Source organism: Camelus bactrianus, chromosome 22 (assembly GCF_048773025.1).
Source record: "Camelus bactrianus isolate YW-2024 breed Bactrian camel chromosome 22, ASM4877302v1, whole genome shotgun sequence".
Classification (NCBI taxonomy): domain Eukaryota; kingdom Metazoa; phylum Chordata; class Mammalia; order Artiodactyla; family Camelidae; genus Camelus; species Camelus bactrianus.
Window position 1 is genome coordinate 29688266 of NC_133560.1, and position 19593 is coordinate 29707858.

A 19593-nucleotide genomic window follows, 5' to 3' on the forward strand; every position below is an offset into this window, starting at 1 on the left:
TCTACAGGTGTGGCCCAGCTGGGTTACCAGTAGCTGAACGGGGCCCCATTTCCCCCCAAGAATCCAGAACGCTGGAATTTTTACGTGAGATATCCAGATTTTAAAACAACAACAGATTTTCATTTTCCACAAACAAGAGGCATCTAGGGGCCGAGTCTGGCCCTCCGGCCTTTCTCCTTTGAGATCTCTGCCTGTCCCTCTGCCAGCGGCCTCTTGCACGGAGGAGGATTCAGAAGCCCAGAAGGGGAACACAGGGACCCCAAGCCACTCAGCCAATGGGGGCAGACTCCAGACTTGCCCCTGGCCACCCTCTAAGGCTGCCTTGGCTCTGCGTGGACCTGACCAGGTGGCCCCAGGCCTCTATCTGGGGACCCACCAAACTCGCCGGTACCCACCGGGCCGTGCCTGAGCCCCCGACCCCAGCAGCGGGGCCGGGGAGGGGAGGGGCCCCTCGGGGACGCCCGCCCTGCCACGGGCACCGCTTCCCGAGTGCTTACAGGGCGAGGTCGGCGACGAGCTTCCTCCCTCGGAGGTGGGTTTGGTGGCAGGGGGGAGCGCCAGCCGCGGCAGCCCGGGGGGCGGGGGTGCCAGCATCTGAGCGGAAAGGCAGTGACTGGACATTTTGAGCTGGCCACTTCCATTTAACTGGGGGGACAGAGAGACAGGTGGTTAAGGCGGCGGCGCCCCCTCCGCCTCGGGCTGCCATCTGCCCGCGCGCCCCGCAGCCCTGCAGGGCCGGGGAGGGGCTGGTGGGCGTGGCCAGGGCGAGTTTGGTGGGTGCCCGGATGACCAGGACGGCCGGCCTCCAGCGTCCCGTCCCGGGATCCAGCCTCCTGGGATCGCGCTCCCTCCGCCGCCTCCTCAAGCCACTCTGCACCCACCTGCTTCCCTTCCACGCCTCCTAAACAGCCTTGTCCCACCTCCGGGGCGGCCCCCCGGCGTTCGCTGCGGGGACACATCCATCCACCACCTTGCCCGCAGTTCCCAGCTCCAAAAGGCTCAGAACACCCAATGTTTTGGTGAAAGTTTGGCCAGAGCCAGCCTGAGCTCCGCCGTAACCGTGTTTGGTTTCCGGGCGTCCTAAAACATGTGCTGTCAATTTTGACATCCGAACAAGCCTCAGTTCTGACCCGGTCTGGCTCCGGGTGCTTCAGATGAGAGGGGCTGCGGACTCGCTGCTGCACGACGGAGAACGCGGGGACGGCCGCCTGACACTCGCAGTGACGCGCCAGGGCCCCAGGGAGGTCGCGCCCTCCAAACTCACCGGTCCAGGCTGCTGACTGGCCGGGTCGCAGGCCAGCGAGACGAGATCTTTGAGCGGGTCCTGGGGGTTGAGGTGAGGCGGGTAGCGGATGGCCGTGTGCGGGAAGTAGGTGGAGGCCGTCTGGGGCAGGATTGAGGTTGTGGGGAAGTGCAGGGCCGAGGACGGGTGTGGGCTCCGGGCGATTCCTGCGGAGGGGGCGGGGTGGGGGGCGGTCACCGGGGGCTCTGGCCAGCCCCCTCTGTCTCCCTCTGACTGTTTGTGGGCGTGGATCATGCCTGCATCAGGCCCTGCTGTCATTTACACGCCCAAATTCGCTGACTCCACCGGGACCCCACAGGGTTCTGGTATCGCTCCTGTTTTTACTTCTTTTTTAAACAGAGGATGACGGGGGGCTCTGGGAGGGAATGTCCCCTGCCCCAGGCCACGCGAGCAGATAGTTCCAGCCCAGGCTCACTGGCCTCACAGCTAACTCATTCCATAAATGGCTGGCAGGTCAGGTTTTTAAAAAATATTGAGATATAATCTGCACATTAAAATTCACCCTTTTTAAGTATACAATTCAGTTTTTTTTTTAACACACTGATGGAGCCATGGAACCATTACTAGTCTCTTTTAGAACATTCTCATCACCCCCAAGGAAACCCCATCCCCACTAGCATCACCCCCATCTCCTCCCTAGCCCTTGACAATCACTAACCCACTCTCTACCTCTGTGGATTGGCCTGTTCTGGACGTTTCATATAAATGTTATCACACACTATGTGGCCTCCTGTGTCTGGCTCTCTCACTGAGCACCGTGTCTCAAGGTCCATCCACACTGTAATGAGTGTCAGGGCCTCGCTCCTTTTCATGGCTGAGTAATATTCCATTCTGGTATTTGCTTTTTTTCCTTTTTCTACACAATTCAGTGACTTTCAGTATATTCAGTTTGTAATTCCAGAACATCTTCATTTCTCTGAAAAGAAGCTCTGTGACCATGAGCAGTCACTTCCCCCTTCCTCTCTCTCCAGCCCCTGGCCAGATAGTAAATATTTTTGGCTTTTCAGGCCACAGGGTCTCTGTTGTAGCCGGTCAACTCTGCCCTGCAGCCTGCAAGGCGCTGCAGACAACATGGTAATGGATGTGTGTGGCCCTGCACTAATAAAACTTTATTTACAAGAAGAGGAAGTGGCTGGGGTGGGGGGTGCTGCTCTGCTGGCTCCTGCTCTAAACCACTGTGCTATTTTGGGGATTTCTGCCCTTCCCCTGTATGTGTGTCTGCCCTTGTATGGAACTAAATCATTATTATCACAACCAAGGTGCAATAGGTGATATTCAAACTCTTATTTAACTTATTCTATCCCACGGACAGCCCTGAGAGGGCGATGTTTATGAGCCCCAATTGACAGATGACTGGCTCAGCTCACACCTTGAGGCTGCTGGAGTCTCTCCTCTGCTTCGAGTGTGATGCTTCCCATCTGTGTGGCCGGGAGCACCCGGATCTCTGTGTGGCCTGCGTGTGTCTTTGTGTGTGTCTGCCTGTCTTTGTGTGTGTCTGCCTCCTTCTGTGGCCACCTGACCCGGTGGTCTGTCCGTGGGTCACTCACATGGGGAGCAGGTTGAGGGGTGAGTCCTGGGCTGCACCTCCTTGTACAGAAGGGGAAACTGAGGCCCAAAAGGACTGAGTCAGCCCCAAGTGCTCTCTGCCACAGCACCTTCAGGCTTTCTTGCCTGGTTGGGAGGCTACAGCAATAGAACTTGTGGTCAGATGGCCAGTGGGACTTCCCTGGCCACGAGGGGCCTGGTCAGAGGGCCCAGCTGCCCCTCCCCGCCTGGGGTATGCAGTGCTCACCACTGTGCACGGCGATGACGGGCCGGTGGTGCTGGGTGAAGCTGGAGAGACGAGGCGAGTCCTGGGGAGATGGGCTGTTGAAAGGTGACTTGTCCATCTCTGTCTTCTTCACTGGGGATGAGATGCCTGTGGGGAGGGCAAGAGGGTCAGGGCCCTTCAGGCAGGGCTGCTCCACTCCCAGGACCCCTGGACCTCCTTCTCCCAGCAACCTGTGGGCAAGGGGCTGGGAGCCCAATGAGTAGAGGGGCAAACTAAGGCTCAGAGAAGGGGGCCACCCAGGGTCACATGGCCCATGGGATGTGGAGCCTGATGCCACACAGGCCCCAGGACGTCACAGCCTGGTCCCCAGCTTCTCTCCTTCCAGAGGTGGATGAGCTCAGGGCTGACCCTCTCCCCTGGGGACACCAGAGCCCTGGAGAAGGTGGCATGGTGGGGAGAGGGAGGGTGGTCTGGTCCAAAGCCCGAGTCACTCTGTGCTTGTGTTCCCCCATCCTTACTGGGGCAACAGAACTATCCCTGTGGAGTCATTGCATTAAGTGACATACAACATGTAAAGCCATTAGACCAGGGCCTTCCACACACCCACATGCTGGAATTACTTGCTGTCATTCCTCTGCAGACAGAGGCCTCACTACCTCCCATGGCTGCCCTTGAAAACTCGGACGGTCTCCAGCTCAGCCTCAAGGAATGAATGGTGTAAAATGGGCAGGTACAGACTCCGTGGAGGCCGTGGCACAGAACGAACACTGGCTCAGAAGGAGCCCTGTCATGATAGGGGGGATGGTCCGCACGGGTGCCAGGGCACATGTTCCCTTGAAGACGCGTGACTGCCTCCCCTGCCTCCCTGTGCCCCCTCTATGCCATCCTCTGCAGAGGCTTTTTCTATTGAGAGTTAGGGATGGTGACGTGCCTGGAAAACAGCAGAGTCCCCTGCCAGGCCTCATCCCTGGAACTGGACTCTCAGTGAAGTGGGGCCCGGAGGCCGGCATGTTTAGAAATTATTTTAAAATTCATTTTAGGGTGAAGCATACCCACTGAGACCACAGTGGACTCACACGTGGTGAGGGGGAGACATCTCCCACCCAGCACAAGGTGGCCTCTCTGGTGACAGACATCGGGGCTGGACCACCCTCCATAAGTGTCCTGGGCACTGCAGGGTGGGGAGCAATATGCTGGGCCCCACCCACTTGATGCCAGGAACCCCCAGTCATGACAAGACAGACAGTGACCAGTATCCCCTGGATGGCAGAACCAACTGGTCAGAACCCCTGCCTTACTCTCAGGCCCACTGCCACTGTCTGTGGGTCTCCTGCCGACGGTCCCTGGGGCATCTGTGGCGTCCCCAGCACTGTGCCACCTGGGATGCTGGTGCAGCTCCCCTCTGGCGTTTCCCCATGGGGGCTTCCTGTCCTCTGCAGCTGCACGGCCTGGGGTGGACCAGATCTGGGAACCAGCCCCTGGACAGGCCACCAACTGCTTTTGCTGTTACAGAGGTCACTGCCCCTGACGGCTCAGAGCGCACATCACACTGTTGAAAGTGGGGAGCAAATCGCGGCGTGTGGTTGGCAGCCCAGAGGCCCCATGGCCAAGCCGGGCGTCGGAGCAGGCCCGGGACTTCCCAGGGACAGGAGGAGCTGGTGGGACAGAGGGCGGCCGGCAGGGAGGAGGCTGGCCCCGTGGGTGCTGCGTGCTTGTGTGTGTGTGTGTGCGTGTGTGTGTGCGTGTGTGTGTGTGTGTGCGCGCGCGCGCGCACTGGCACAGGAGCGTGGCAGGCTCCCTGCTGGCACGGGGCTGGCTGCAGCGGGAATGAGGTTAGGGCTGTCAGACGCTCACTTAGGAGGATTTCCTAGAACAGCCTGTCCTGGATGGAAATAGTGTGGTGCGGCCCCAGCCCCCTGCCGCATCTCCACAGGCCCTTCCTGAGCCGGGGCCTGCAGAAGCCAGGGCAGGAAGGAGGGGAGAGAGAGCCGGCCAGGGGGCTGCAAGGAAGAGTAACCCTTGTGCTCCTGGGCGGCTCTGAGGGGGTCCTGCACACGTGTGCATCTCCACATCTGAACACCCCCCATCCTGTTTGTTGTCAAGGTCCCACGTGAGCAACCGCTGTCCGGTTAACACAGTGCCCTGTGTCCCTCATCAAAGCAGACGTCTCCCCATTTAACAAGCATGCCCGTAATATCCCCTGGATCTGACTGGCCAGCTTTTTGCTCAACATACATATCTCTACACCCCCATCCGAGATTGCGCATGTTCCCCATCAAAAACGTAAACCTTAACGGACACACATGCCTGTAGATGCCCCCATCTGAGTGTCCCTGCACTCGCTTGTCACAAACGCCTGTCTGTCCCGTATCTGAGCACCTGCCCATCTGCTAGACAAACTAGCCTGTCTCCCTGCAATGCCAGCGCCACTGGGGGTGCCGACTGCAGCCGCCCGCTGGGTCTCCAGGGCCCAGGACACAGGGTGGGCAGAGAGAGTGTGGAGTGGATGGGTGGATGGAGCGCAGTTCTGCTGGGAATGGCCGTCACTCAGTGAGCACTTACTATGCGGACCAGCCTCCCACCCTGCCAGCACTGCTGACATCAGGGGGCTGGGTCATCTGTGGGGCTGTCCTGGGCACTGTGGGGTGTGGAGCAGCCTCCCTGGGCCCCACCCACTGGATGCCAGGACCCCCCCCCCCCCCGCTCATGACAACCACAGATGTCCCAGACATCACTCAGTGCCCCCTGAGGGCAGAGCTGACCTGGGTGAGGACCCTCCGTGAGGTCCTGGGGAGTCAAGAAGTGGTTGAGCTGGGATTCAAACTCCACAGGCCATGCTCTGTCACCCCCTCCTGCCCCCCAAAAGAGATGGGGGAAGCCCCTCTCTCCAGGTAACAGAGGAGAGAGATAAGTTACCTGCTTTACTCCACAGAACAACTACCTGTGGCGGGGTGGGGTGGGGGGCCCGATGGGAGGACCCCTGTGGGAGGACCACAGAAGCAGCCACAGAGAAGACTCTGGGGCCCCCTTTCTGCCCCGCATGGGTGGGAAATCAGGGAAGGCCTCGGGAGGTGGCCGGAGGAGAAAGGGTATTCCTGGCCCTCCTGGCCTGGGCATGGAGTGGGCAAACGCCTGGAGGCTGGTGCATGGGGCTTAAGAGATGTGGCTGCAGGGGTCTTGCCTGGGTGGGGGTGGAGGGGCCTCGCCTGGGTAGGGGTGGCATGATCTCCCCAGGCCTCTGCCCCTCCCAGGCACCAGACAGTGGATGCTAGAGCTGGGGGGGTTAGCTGAGCGCTGCCCGTGGTGGCCACGGCAGAGGAAGGGAGAGAGCGCTCTAATCAGCTTAACCTCCTTAATGAACAGCTAATTGGAGGCCGTCTAGACAGGAAGTTGGAGGAAGCCGGGAGGGGAGGAGGGGAAGGAGAGGGAGGGGAGGAGGAGCGGGGAGGACACAGAATCTGTCTCCCTGCTAGGCTGTCAGTGGGGAGGCGGGGCAGGGACAAAGCAGAGGTTCATACTGAGGCTCCCACAGGAGGGAGTGAGTAAGCCATCACCTGAGGCAACCAATGGCAGCTACAGGGGTCCAACCCCTTCTGGCATTCCCTTCTAGCTCTATGATCCTCCATCACACACTAGAAGCTGGTACAGACTTCCTCTGTGTCCTCCCCCATCCAGGCCACTTCTTTGTCAGGGCAGGAAGGTCAGACCAAGCCCCAGTGACTCTAACATTTCCTTCCTTTTAAAATTTTGTTCTTCCTTTTTGAGCATCCTGAATTGAAAGTTGGGCTCTTTATTTCCAGCCTCTCTCTTTTTCGAATCAGTAGACTCCAGGCTATAATTTTTCCTCTCAGGGCTGCTGTGGCTACATCACAGAGGCTGTCTTTCAGCTCTAAATAGTATACACTTTATATGTGGACAACCTCTAAAATCACAGAATTAACAAGAAGTGCTTCTGAGTTCCCAATCAGTAAATTGCAGGGCAGAACTTAACTGTCTCCTAATACCTGCTCTATCCTTCTTCCTTAGTAACAGAACCCTTGAATTTGAGATGGGCACATAATTGCTCCAAATGAAAATACATTTCCCAGCAGCTCTTGCAGCAGAGCATGGCCCTACAACTAACTCAGGGGCTTAGAGATAAGCAGAAAAGGTAAGTGTATCTTCTGAGAATTATTCTTAAAAGGAGAGGACACACCCACATTTGATCCTTCTTCTTTCCTGCTGGCTGGAAAGCAGACATGATGGCTGGAACCCCAGCAGGTATCTTGGACCATGAGACAGGACAACCACATTCAGTGGAGCACAGGCAGGAGTCTAAGTGCCTTACATTACACTTGCCTGGGGCTGTTGATGGCTGGACATATACTTGCGGGAGAAATGCACTGTCCTTTTGGGTTTTCTGTTATACACAATTAAGCCTTAAGCATATTAAATACAGGGTCTTTACAGAGACAAACTTGAGAGAGACATTTTGATCCATAAATTAGAGCCTAATAAATAGAGAGACAGGTTGTCCTAGCATTAGGTACCTACCCTGGGAGCCCACACTGAGGAAGAGGGAGGACCCTTGGGACCTCAAATGTCACAACCAGATGTGTCAAAGACTGACTCAAAGGCATGGGAATTTTATAAAGACATGAGCACCAAGAAACTCTCCCATTTCCCTGGCCAGATGGCTACTTTACGCACATTCTTCCATGTCCTCCTTCCAAGTCTCCAAAAGAATGATCATTCTTATCACTCTCACTTTGGAGATGAGGCAACTAATGCTCAGAGAAGTGAATTCACCTGCCCAAGGTTACACAGCCTACACAGTGAGTCAAGGGCAGAGCTGGGATTTGAACCCTGATCTCTCTGATGCCTGAACCTGCTCTCTTAATTATAATGTTAAATTGCTTTTCAAGAATCTTGTAGGCATGGCACTTTGTATAGACAGATCTTTATGAGAAACTGGGCTCTACAGGGATACGGAGAAGGGAGAAAGGAGAAGAGGAGAAGAAAACAAATTCCAAGGAATACTGGGCACTTCTGTGCCAGACCGGTTTTAGGGACATCAAATGTATTTTAACTCACTTAATTCCCATAACAAGCCTATGAGGTGGGTACTGCAGGTATTAACAACTCCATTTTACAGATGGAGAAACTGCGGCCCAAGAGGTGGGGCCACCAGGAAGCTGTAAGGGCTGGAGGACTTGAGTGTTTACGTTCATAACCACTAGGCTATACCGTCGGGGTGAACCCTTAATAAGGGATAAAGGACTGGGTAGAGTCATGCTTCTACAATTTGGGGGCACAGACCCAGCTGAGAATCTAAGGAATACCAAGGACGCCCTTCCCAGTCTAACCGTAGGCCACTGTTCATGTCATTTCCCAAGTCACAGACGCTGGTCCTCTAGAGAGCAGAATCTTAAAGTGAAAGGGATTCTTTAGATGAGAACCATTGTGGAGACCGGGACCCCAAAGAAGGGAAATTTTTGAAGAAAGCCCCCGGGGAGACGGTAAGTAACCAAAGAATTTCGAGGAGACAGCGTTCAACAGAAAAGAAACCCTACAGAACTGCAGACCCTACAGAACAGGAGAAAGACACTCTGGAGAGGATCCTATGAAGACAGGGAGCAACAGTAAAATCCACCGGGGAAAGGCGCTATGAGAAAAGAGGCGGGGCTCCTATGGAACTGGAATCACACGAAGCAAGCAAGATAGGAATCCTATTAAAAAAGGAAGCCCAGGGTGGACCCCAGCGAGAAGGAATCCTACGTCTCAGGGCCCTCTAGCTGGCACCCTATGTGAGTTGAGGCTCTATCTATGGCAGGCCCCAGGAAGAAGCACCCTGTTGATCAGAATCGCTACTAAGTCAATTCTGTGGATCAGGAACCCCACCGAGATAGGCCCTTAACAGGCAGAGGGTAGGAAAATCGGACAGGGGATAATCTCCGCCCTCCCCAGCCTGAGCGGAACCAAAGAGCTCCGGGCATGTGAACCCGGACATGACTTCCATCCGCGCGCAGCCCGCGCGACTACAATTCCCAGGAGGCCCCGCGGCCCCAGGCCTGCTTCCGCTCCCTGGCGGCCGCGCATTGCCTTCCGGAATAAGTAGTCCCCGCTGCGGTAAACCCGACCGGAAGACCGGTCCGCCGCCGCCGCCGCCGCCGCCAGCCCCACCTCCTTCCATGTCCTCCGTCCAGTTGCGGCTGCTACTCGTGGGAGAGCTGGGCGAGGTGTAGTAATCGCCGCCAGGGCTCGTGTCCACGTCTTCCTCCATCGAGCCGGATTTGTGCCTCTTGCTCCTAAGGGGCGAAAAAGGAAGCCCACATGCCGGTTACCAAGGAGACGCAGGGGGCCGGGCCGGCATCACTACTTCCGGTTCCTAGAGGGCGGGGCGAGGAGGGAGCTATCGCGAGACGTCACGGGAGCCGTGCATTTTCAGCCGGTTCTCAGTTAACACCTGTTTCAATTTGCCTGTTACTTGAACAGGACGCCTGGGGCCAGAGGCAAGGGGGAACTCAGCCCAGGTCCAAGTAACAAGCTAGCCAGTGGAGACTAAAGCCCTGAAGGCTGATCACTTGGCCTGCTGTAATCCTCAGAACAACCTAGTGGGATTATGATCCCATTTTACAGAAGAGAAAACCGAGGCAAACACGATGTGACTGGCTACCGATCACACGGCCTATCTCAGCAATAACCAGTGTCTGCATTCTTACGGAGTCTCAAGGGCTGGACCTGTTGGACTCGAGGCTGTGGGAGCCCAGAGTAGGGTGTCAGGGATGGAGAAAGAGTCACTTGGAGGCTGGGCTTTGAAGGAGGAGTATGAGTTTCCCAGGTGGAATGCGAAAACGGAGAGGAATGAACCAGCTGGGGCCAGATAGAGATGGGTGTATGGGGGCGGGTCATGAAATGCCAAGAGGTGGGCCCTGGGCACGTACCCACTGGAGGAGGTGCTGGGTAGCGTTCTTCTCATGCCTGTGCTGGCTGGATTCAGGTCGTACGCCAGGTGCCCCTGCAGCTCCCCCAGGGAGAAGTTGGGTCCTGTTCCAGTCACCACTGGTGCTGCAAAGGGCGACAGAGAGGACAGTGAAGGAGGAAACAAGGTCCCTGGGTGCAGTTTGCCCTAGAGGGGTGGGGAGAGCCACCTGGGGGCTGGCAGTCTGCAAGAGAACCGCTTCCCAAATTGGCCTGTTTCCTGATTTGTCCGAAAGTGGCCTTATTCTACAGATCAGAAGAACGAGGGCATTGAGAGAGGCCAAGGTCACGTCGTGAGGCAGAGGCATAAACAGAGCTGGAGGTCAAGCTTCCCAGCACTCCCAGAGGCCAGGCTCTGCTGATCTGGACAGGGAGGGCAATGGTTAGGGTTAAGGCAATGCAGTGCCCAGAGCTCCCTGGGGTGAGATTTAAACAGGGGTGTCTGGAGGATTGGGGAGGGTCCCTGCAGGTCCATAGGTAAGGCAAGAGAACAGGAGGCAAAGCAGGTGGAGGGCGGGGCTATCTGGGGTCTCTTCCTCAGGGGATGGGGAGGCCCCAGGAAGGGGGGATGCTGGAGCGGAAGTTTCTTTAGCCTTTCCACCCAGCATCTGGAGTCTTTCCTGGAGAAGAGCACGTCACTGTGACCTTGGCCTCTGGGAAGGGCTGGATACCACCCTTCCTGGGAACCTTGGCTTGGTGACAGGGGGTGCTTAGAGAGGACGTGGGGGAGTGGGCAGGGTGACAGGCTCCTTCCTCCCTGAGCCTCTCTTCTCTCCCCAAGTCCCCTTCCCTCTTGGAGCCCCCATCCTGAATCCACTTCTTTCCACCAGCCCTCCCCTGTGTGAGCCCCTCCCTCTGCAGGTCCCAGCACAGGGTGGGCGGGGACACTTACTCCGGGACACTTGGATGAGCTCAGTGACACTGAACACACCGGAGGTGACGAAGCTCTCCTGGAAGTCGGTGGTGTCTGGAAAAGGGAGAGGCTGGAGGTCAGCAGGTGGCCAGCTGAGCTGGGTCTGTTCCCCCACCCCCCGACACTCCTGGGCTGCCCAGATTGCGGGGGTTGGACCCAGTCTGGGCGGTCACTCTGTCTCCCCCCTCCCCTCGTCCGCAGGGCCGCAGAGGATGTCCTCCGGTCTGACGGGGGAGTCCCTCTGCCCTAACCCAGCTGGGGAGGACGTTCTTCTCTGAGCCTCTGCTCAGCCCTTCTCACTGCAGCCTCCCCCAGCCTCCCTCCCAGCCTTCACCCAGGGCCTTCATGCCTGGGCAGGCTGCGCACATGAGTGGAGGCCAGACCTGAGTTCAAATCCCAGCTGGGATGCCCACTCAGAGTGTAATCTTGGGCAAGTCACTTTAACCTCCTTGAGCCTCAATGGTCTAATCTCAAAAGTGGGACCATACACCCTGTCATCTTGGGTGGATGTGAGACATGAATCCTTCTACCTAGGAGGGACCAGCTCACCTCCTTTGCCTCACTCTTCACCCCACACAATGCTGCAGCTGCTTACGCTGCCTGTCCCCCCCAGGCCTGGAGCCCTGCAGTGTCCCCAGTGCCTAGACCAGAGCCTGGCAAACGGCAGGGGCTCAGAACCACAGGCTGAATGGAGGGTCCAGAGGCAGCAATTAAAACCCCCACATCAGGTGCACACCTGCCTGATGTCAAAGGAAGAGGGCCCCTCCTCTCCAGGTTGGGGTGGTTTACACCCATTTCATGGATTTGGAAACTGAAGTTGGCCACGAGAGGGCTGGAGTCCTGGCCAACCTGGGACAGCTGGGAGGAGGCCTGTCCCACCTGGAGGCCCTCACAAGCAGGACCCATTTCCTCAGCAACCGTTTACTGAGCACCTCTAAGCTGGGCACTGGGGATACAGTGGGAGATGGGACGGACAGAAGCAGCTGCCCTCCAGACTCACAGTCCAGTGTGGGTGACAGAGGCCACATAAGAGCAGGAAGTCAAAAAAACCTGTACATGGGTGTTCACAGCAACACGATTTATAGTGGCTAAAACTGGAGACAACCCAAACGTCCATCAGCAGATGATGGACAAACAAATGTGGCCCCTCTCTACGCAGGAGCACCACTCGGCCGTGAAAAGGAGTGAAGCGCTGACCCTCACTACCACGTGGACGGCCCCTGAGAGCACGATGCTCAGGGAGAGAAGCAGACACCGAAGGACACACGGCATGTGAGTCCATGGACGTGAAATGTCCAGAAGAGGCCAGTCCACAGGGACAGTGGAGTTGTGGTCACCAGGGGAGGGGGAGGGATGAATGGAGATGGAGCTACTTTTTGGGGTGCTGAAAATGTTCTGGAACTACATAGAGGTGATGGATGCACAACACTGTTAATGTACTTAATGCCACTGAATGGTACGTTGTAAAATGGTTGAAATGATGCATTTTATGTGTATTATACCACAATTTAAAAAAGGTTATTTTAAAGATCATGAAGTCAAAGGTGAGGAGTGTCAGGTAGTGGTAATAAAGCAGGTGAGGTCAGGGGAGCCTGCTGGGGAAGGGATCTGTTTTATTTTACACAAAGGGCTCAAAGAAGGTCTGGGAGGGTGACATTTTACTAAGACCTCAAGGCAGGGGTGAATAAGAGGAACCTGTGAGTTAAAATTTGGGAAGTGCCAAGACAGCACCTGGCACAGGGAAATCGCCCTGCGAAAATTGGCGGCCCCGATTAGGATGACCTTAAACTTGACGTTTTGCCACCTCCCTGTGGGCCACAACGTTCCTGGTGGTGGGAGCAGCTGGTGCAAAGGCCCTGCGGTTGGGACGCAGGAGTGGGGAGAGTGGTCAGAGTGAGGGCACTCTGGCTTGGAGGGGGTTGGGGCGGGGTGGGAGCGGTTCTTGTCCAGGCCCCCAGGGGGCAGCACGGGCCAGCATGGGCCACAGGGAGCTCACAGCAGTGCCCAGGTCCCCAGCTGTCCACCACTCAAGCCCCCTGGTTACAAGCTTTGTGCACACCATTTATTGAGCAATTACTACCTGCCCAGGCCCATGATGAGAGGCTCGGGACCACACTATCCCCAGGAGGACAGGGCGGTGGCCCCCAGTGTCCAGGGGAAGTGGCCATGGCCATTTCCTGCTGACCCAGCTGGCCAGCTGGTGTCAGCACACCCCTGCACCCTCCCCCCACCGGGGTTTCCTGTTTGTGCAGCGCTTGCCCTGCTCCTTCTCCAGGGGACTCCCTGGCGGGCGGGGAGGAAGTGATTTCCTCCGCCAGACGCTGGAGCTCCCCGCGGGACCAGGCCAAGCGCCACGGCCCCTGCCGCCTGCCCAGAACATCTGGCTTGGAGGGAGGTGCCTGGGAATCACAGGAGGCCAAGGAGGACTCGGGTCACAGATGGCCGGTGAAGAGTGGCCTGGGGGCCTGTGAACCTCCTGGAACCATCCAGCCTCCCTGTGCCGGACCTTCCAAGGGGGATGCCCTCACCCACCGGCTCCTTCTTCCTTTCTCCCTTTTCATCTCTCCTCCTCCCTCACCCTGATGTACCGGCTCTCTAGGTTCTCCTCCCCACTCTGCTTCTTCCCTCCTTCTCTCCTTTCCTTCTTCCTACAAATGTTTTTTGAGCAACTACTGTATACCAGGTCCTGTTCTAGGCACTCAGGACAGAGCAGTGACCAAGACAGATAAACACCTCTGCCCTTGAGGAGGTGATGTTCCACTAGGAGAGTTAAGCAAACACATCTGCAACCACTAAGGAACTAAGCAAATACATATACAATCACTAACTTCCTCTAAAAGAAATAAAACAGAGGGCTATGATTGAGCTGAGGGGCTCAGGGAAGATCTCTCTGAGAGGGAGGCATTTGAGCTGAGACCTGGGTGATCTGGAAAGAGAGAGCAGTTAGTGGTTCAGACCGAGGGCACAGCCTGTGCAAAGGCCCAGGGGCAGGACTGTGCCTGGCATGTTGAAGAAGCAGCAAGGAGGCCCAGGTGGCTGAGCAGAGTGAGAGGGGAGAGGGGAGAGAAGGAGGAGGTGAGGGCAGGGAGGGGATGGGACAGGCTGTGCAGCGCCTTGTGGGCCCGGGGAGTTCTTGGGCTTTTACCCTGGAGGAAGGTGGGAGCTCTGAAGGGCTGTAGGCAGAGGAGGGCGGGACCTGACTCAGGTCCTCACAGGCATCCTCTGACCACTTCAAAGAGGACAGACTCAGATAGAAGCAGGGCCTCTGCAGCTTCCAGATCCTTTCTGTCCCTCAGGGCTCTGTTCCTAGCCCTGCCTCAGACAAATTCTCCCACTTCCCACTCCTGCAACATAAAACTGACTTGTCTGCTCATTTGTTAAATGTCCCAAGAGACTGCAGGACCCTCTGGGGCCTCTCCCATAGGAGGAGCACCTCAGAGACCAGAGGCTGGAGCTCAGGGTCGTGGGTTCCAACCCCAGCTCCCTAGATGCCCCTGGGAAGGCCCATTATCCTCTCTGGACCTCAGTGTCCTCATCTACGAAATGGAACAGCAGCACCCACCCCAGAGCGTGGCTGTGAGGAGTGACGCAGGTGCTCAGGACCACGCAGAGCCCACAGGGGGTGCTCTGAAAATGATTTCTAAATAAAAGATGGGGACGGGGCTGTGCCTCCCACCCCCCCACCCCCAGACTCACCCAGTGTGATGGGCTTGCTGTCTTCCTGGTCGGAGCCCATCCCTGCCCGGGGACTGCTGCTCTGCTCCGCGTCTGCAAAGAGAGGGAGGAGAAGTGTGTGACATTGCATGGACCCCCCACCCCGGAGGGGAGGAGACATCAGTGCCAGCGCTAGGCTGGGCCAGCGCCATGGAGATGGTGGTCAGGAACGTGGTGTGGACCCCTCCCTTGGCTGCTGCTACAGGGGGCCATGGACGTCTGAGGTCGCTGGGGCACCTGGGTGGCTATGTGCTGAAGCGTGGGAGTCAATGCTCCCTGAGCCTCAGTTTCTCCAACTGTGAAGTCAGGATAGCTCAATTAATCCTGCCTCCACCGAATAAGGCGGGAGCTCTCATTAGGCTCATTTTACAGATAGGAAAACTGAGGGCCAGAAAGGTGAGTCCTTGACCCCTCAGGCCCCCTCCCCTCTGCCTCTGCCTTTGAAGTCCTGGCGGCCCAGCCGTTGGTCTTGGGTTGCCACTCAGGGCTCCTCAGAGTGGGGGCTGAGGGGCATCTTTCTGCAGCTCTAACGTCCACCCTGCCCCCATCTGGCTTGGGGGCTTCTCCCACCCTGGCGCCCGCCCCTCCATCTTATCTAAAAATAATCAGGCTCCTTGGCAGGCCGGCAAAGCAGACAGACGCTGAGCTCAGCGTTATCGGCTCCGGAGGCCTAGACGGAGGCCAGCCCCGCTGCAGCCCCCACACTCTCCACCCTGGACTTGGAGCGGGGTTGGGGGGGCATACGGCCAAGTCCAGACAGACAGCAAGCCTAGCCCTACCAATTTGTCTCTCAGGTCAAGGATGAAGGTGGCAGGAATCCCCACCAACTGCCAGAGAAAGAGAATCAGCACCCCCCCCCCCCTCCCGCCACACTCCAAGGCTGGGAGGTAATCGCTGTGTGACCTCAGGCAAATGACTTAACTGCGCTGGGCCTCAGTTGTCTCTTTCACATGTACAGAAGCACTGCACACACCGGCCTGACGGAGTTGTCAGGAGGCGGCAAGGAGAGGATACCGATGAAGCACTTAGGGCATACTGAGCTCAAAAGACCGCCTGACGTCCACCCATTAGTGTTATTTCTCTTATTTTTAAATCCCCAAGATGAGCGCAGATGTGGTGTTCTGTGGCTCTCTTAAAGCCTTAAGAGAGCCACAAATCTGGCATTGTCAGCGTACCCATTTTGTAGACAAGGAAAACAGAGTTAGGATGGCGAAAAAGTGCCCGCCCCATACCCCCCGTTAGTCTAGTGGATCCTTTGTGCGTGCGTCCAGACATCCAGCGCGGCGCATGCGTGAGCTGCCTGGCTCCTCGGACCCCACGCCCGCTTTCTCGTCCCAGCCCTGGGAGCCGCAGAGGCCGCGTGGGCCTGGGGCAGTCACGTCCCCACCCGGGAAGGGCAGCTCTGCGGATAATAGTAATGACGCCGCTGCCCACAACAGTTTCCGAGCCCTTGCCGTCTGCCTGTTATTGCTGTGTGCTGAGCACCTACTGGCAGCCAGGATTGAGGATGCAGTGCACAGCCCAGGAGCAGCCCCGAGCTGCCTCAGTTTCCCCATCCACAACTGGAGCGGATGCAGGCAGCCTTCCTTGGCATGGCCGCCTGGGCTGGGCGGGGCTGGGCAGGGCTGGGCAACGGTCGAGGGGACGATGCCCGGCTCGTCCCCGCGCCCTGTGGCCGCTCCCGGGCTGGGCAGCCAGCAGCCCCTTGGAGCCGGCCCGTCCAGCTTGGATGGCCACACGGCTGGGCACGGGTGGCCACGCCGTTGGGAGGAGCCCAGCCTGGGCAGCCAGCCGTCGGGCTCCAGGCCTCGGGCACAGACCCTCTTCTGGAACTGGCGCCCACACGGACTCAGCGGGCAGCAGTGCCGGGATGGCACCCAGGTGCTTACCCGAGAAGGGGGATGTTTCCTGAGCACCACCTAGGAACCAGGCAGCTCGCACTCTGGAAGCAGGCAGATGAGGCTGCAGGCCTCAGACACACTGCCTTGTCTCTCCCTGTGCCTCACTCTCCCCATCTGTGAAACGGGCACAACTATAGCACCTCCCTCAGAGGCTGGTGGTGAGAGAAAAGCTGATGATGAATGCAATCATGTGCCCCAAACAGTGGCTGGTACAGTCAGCATTTCACCAACTGGAGGGAGAATTTTATTACTATTATTACTATTTTCATTGTTGTTTCTGTCTTGCGTGCTCTTACTTTGTAGGGACAGAAAGCCACAGCCCCTAGGCTGTAGCTGGCTCTAGTTTGGAGCCTTGTCCATTGTTCTGTGACCTCAGGCCAGCCATACCACTTGTCTGAGCCTCAGTTTCCTCACTTGTAAAATGGGAATATAATAAAACCCACTCAGGGTTTGTCCGGTCTCCAAGTCAGCTAATAGCAAATGTAAAAGGGTTGGCACCAAATCAACATTTTAATATACAGTGGGTTTGGGGAGTGATTATAAATGAGACTGTGTTTTTAATTTAGGTTTCTAGTTGTTCACTGCCAGCATTTAAAAATTTGATTGGTTTGGGGGTGTTAATCTTGTATTCTGTAAACTTACTGAACTCACGTATGAGCTCTAAGAACCTTTTTTTTTTTTTTTGGTAGATTCCTTGGGGTTTTCTATGTCATTTGCAAGTAGGGCTAGATTTATTTCTTCCTTTCCAATCTGTATGCCTCTGATTTCCTTTTCTTGCCTTATCGCACTGGCTAGGACTTCCAGAACCATGTCGACTGGAAGTGATGAGAGCAAGTGTCCTTGCCTTGCTTCTGGTCTTCAGGGGAACACATCCAGTTTCTCACTGCTGAGAATGATGTTAGCTGTGGGTTTCAGCAGATCCCTTTATTGGGCTAAACAAACTCTCCCTTTTTTTCTATACTCCTAGGGTCTTTTTAAATTTAAATAAGTGTAGTTTCTATATAATATGATGCTGTAACTATATGCCATCTCATGAAATTTTTTTAACTTGATTTTTAGTGGTGTTGAAATACACATAAAATTTACCATTTAACCATTTCTAAGTGTAGTTTAGTGGCATTAAGCACATTCACATTGTCATGCAACCATCCCCACCCTCCATTTTCAGAACTTTCTCATCTTCCCAAGCTGAGACTCTGCCCCCATGAAACACTGACCCCCCCCCACCCCTCCCCCAGCCCCTGGCCCCCACCATCTACTTTCTGTCTCTGTGGATGTGACTTCTCTAGGTTCTCCTGTGAGTGGACTCAGAGAGTATGTGTCCCTCTGTGTCTGGTTTTCTCACTGAGCATCACATCCTCAAGGTTTGTCCACATTGGAGCAGGTGTCACAATCTCCTTTCTTTTTCTTGTGCCATCTTATTTCTAATTATCTCTAAAACTTTGAAATACTTCTCAACTACCTGCTGATCACTTGCCTGTCATTTGGCTCCTGAGAACTTCCCGTCTTATAGAACTATCCAGGATAGGAGTCCCCAGCCACGAGACTTGAAATTTAAATTGGCCCAACTGAAACTGAATTAAAATTTCGGGACTGCATTCATACCAGTCACCTTTCAATACTCGACAGTCACACGTGGCTGGTGGCGATCAAACTGGACGGTGCCAATTATGCTATCATCACAGAAAGTTCTACTGGGCTGAACTGCTCTGGGTGTTTCCATGAAAAAGCAGGAAAAAAAAAAAAAAAAGAAAGAAAGGACACAGATAATTCTTTCTTCTTCCATCTACTTAAAGACCCAGCCCTAAAATGGACCTTCCTTTGGTCTGAATAGATACCCCGAGTGGACAATGCCAGAAGCTGGCTAATGTCCAACGCCCCAGGACGCCCCATCCCCCAAGCAGGCAGCTTTCATTTGCTGAGTTTTCACTGTTTTAAGAGCTTCCTGGCACGAGATGATTAAATCTACCCAATTGATGAGGTTGGTAAACTGAGGCCCAGCTCAGAGAGTCCATATCCCAAAGCTGATGTCCGTTCGAAGAAGCTGTCTGCCTAGCACAGAGGTTCTTAACTGGGGCGATCCTGCCCCCAAGATGATGTCTGGGGACATCTGTGGCCGTCATGACTAGGGGGCTCCTGGCTTTGGGTGGGGGCCAGGGAGGCTGCTCCACACCCCACAGTGCCCGGGATGATTCCCCAGAGGGTGACCCTGCCCCAATGTCAGCAGTGCTGAGGGGGAGAAATCTTGGTCTAGATCCATCCATTCTCAGTGGGGGCAATAACTGGTCCTTGGGGGGATGGAGGGAGCTAAAAATTTTGCTCTTTTGATGTATAAAACGTAGATATATATATACACACACACATATACATATATATACTACATAAATATATATATATAACATTTGTGTTATTAAAATTTCATGATTTGGAGTGATTGGGGAAAAAACATCTAAAAGCACTCTTCAGGGAAGGTAATAACGGGGAAAAAAAGGGCTCCTTTACAATTTTAAAGGGTTGTAAAAAGAGAAAGAAGAATATGAGAGAGACACTGCAGGCAACCTACCAGGTCTAAAACAATTACTTTGTTGAAAGTCTCCCGCTGTGTCTTCCTGCAAGTACTTTGACATCCTGGAGCCTCTATGGCCTCATTGATAACCTGGAGCTGAAATGCACTGCCGTTTCCTGTGATCACTGGGCAAACTGACTGCTGTGCACCTCCTGGGTGCCAGACGCCTGAGAGAACACAGCAGGGACCGACCGAGATGGGCAAAATCCCCTGCCCTCGTGGCACTGCTGTCCTCATGGGGAAGCGACAGGCAAGGAACAAGGAAGCAGATAAACCAGGAATATCGCTTCAGGCTGTGCCAGGTGCCAGGGAGGTCACACAGCCCGGAGATGGGAGATGGGAGTGAGGGGCTGCGACTGAAGCGCCTGAGAGGCTTGACAAGGCCACACTGGATGCAATGGTACATTCCAATAGTTAATACTTAGTGAGTCACTCCTTTGACTATGTCAGGCTGCAGGTTTCGCC

At 55.7% G+C, this 19593-nt stretch overlaps 1 protein-coding gene across 6 annotated transcripts in view; it reads right to left on the minus strand.

Annotated features, from left to right (window-relative positions):
- The window catches only part of NFIC (nuclear factor I C), a 63104-nt gene that overhangs the window by 7570 nt on the left and 35941 nt on the right, over nt 1-19593 (minus strand). For 4 of the 6 annotated variants that reach the window (XM_074351142.1, XM_074351141.1, XM_074351143.1 and 1 more), the window contains 7 exons: nt 14644-14715; nt 10927-11001; nt 9998-10121; nt 9237-9361; nt 3096-3221; nt 1265-1449; nt 498-645 (listed from right to left, as the gene is read on the minus strand). In XM_074351142.1, the coding sequence (XP_074207243.1) occupies nt 498-645; nt 1265-1449; nt 3096-3221; nt 9237-9361; nt 9998-10121; nt 10927-11001; nt 14644-14715 (855 nt within the window). The remainder of the gene's footprint in view (nt 1-497; nt 646-1264; nt 1450-3095; nt 3222-9236; nt 9362-9997; nt 10122-10926; nt 11002-14643; nt 14716-19593) is intronic. The other 2 variants (XM_074351147.1, XM_074351146.1) reach the window with 1 other exon arrangement.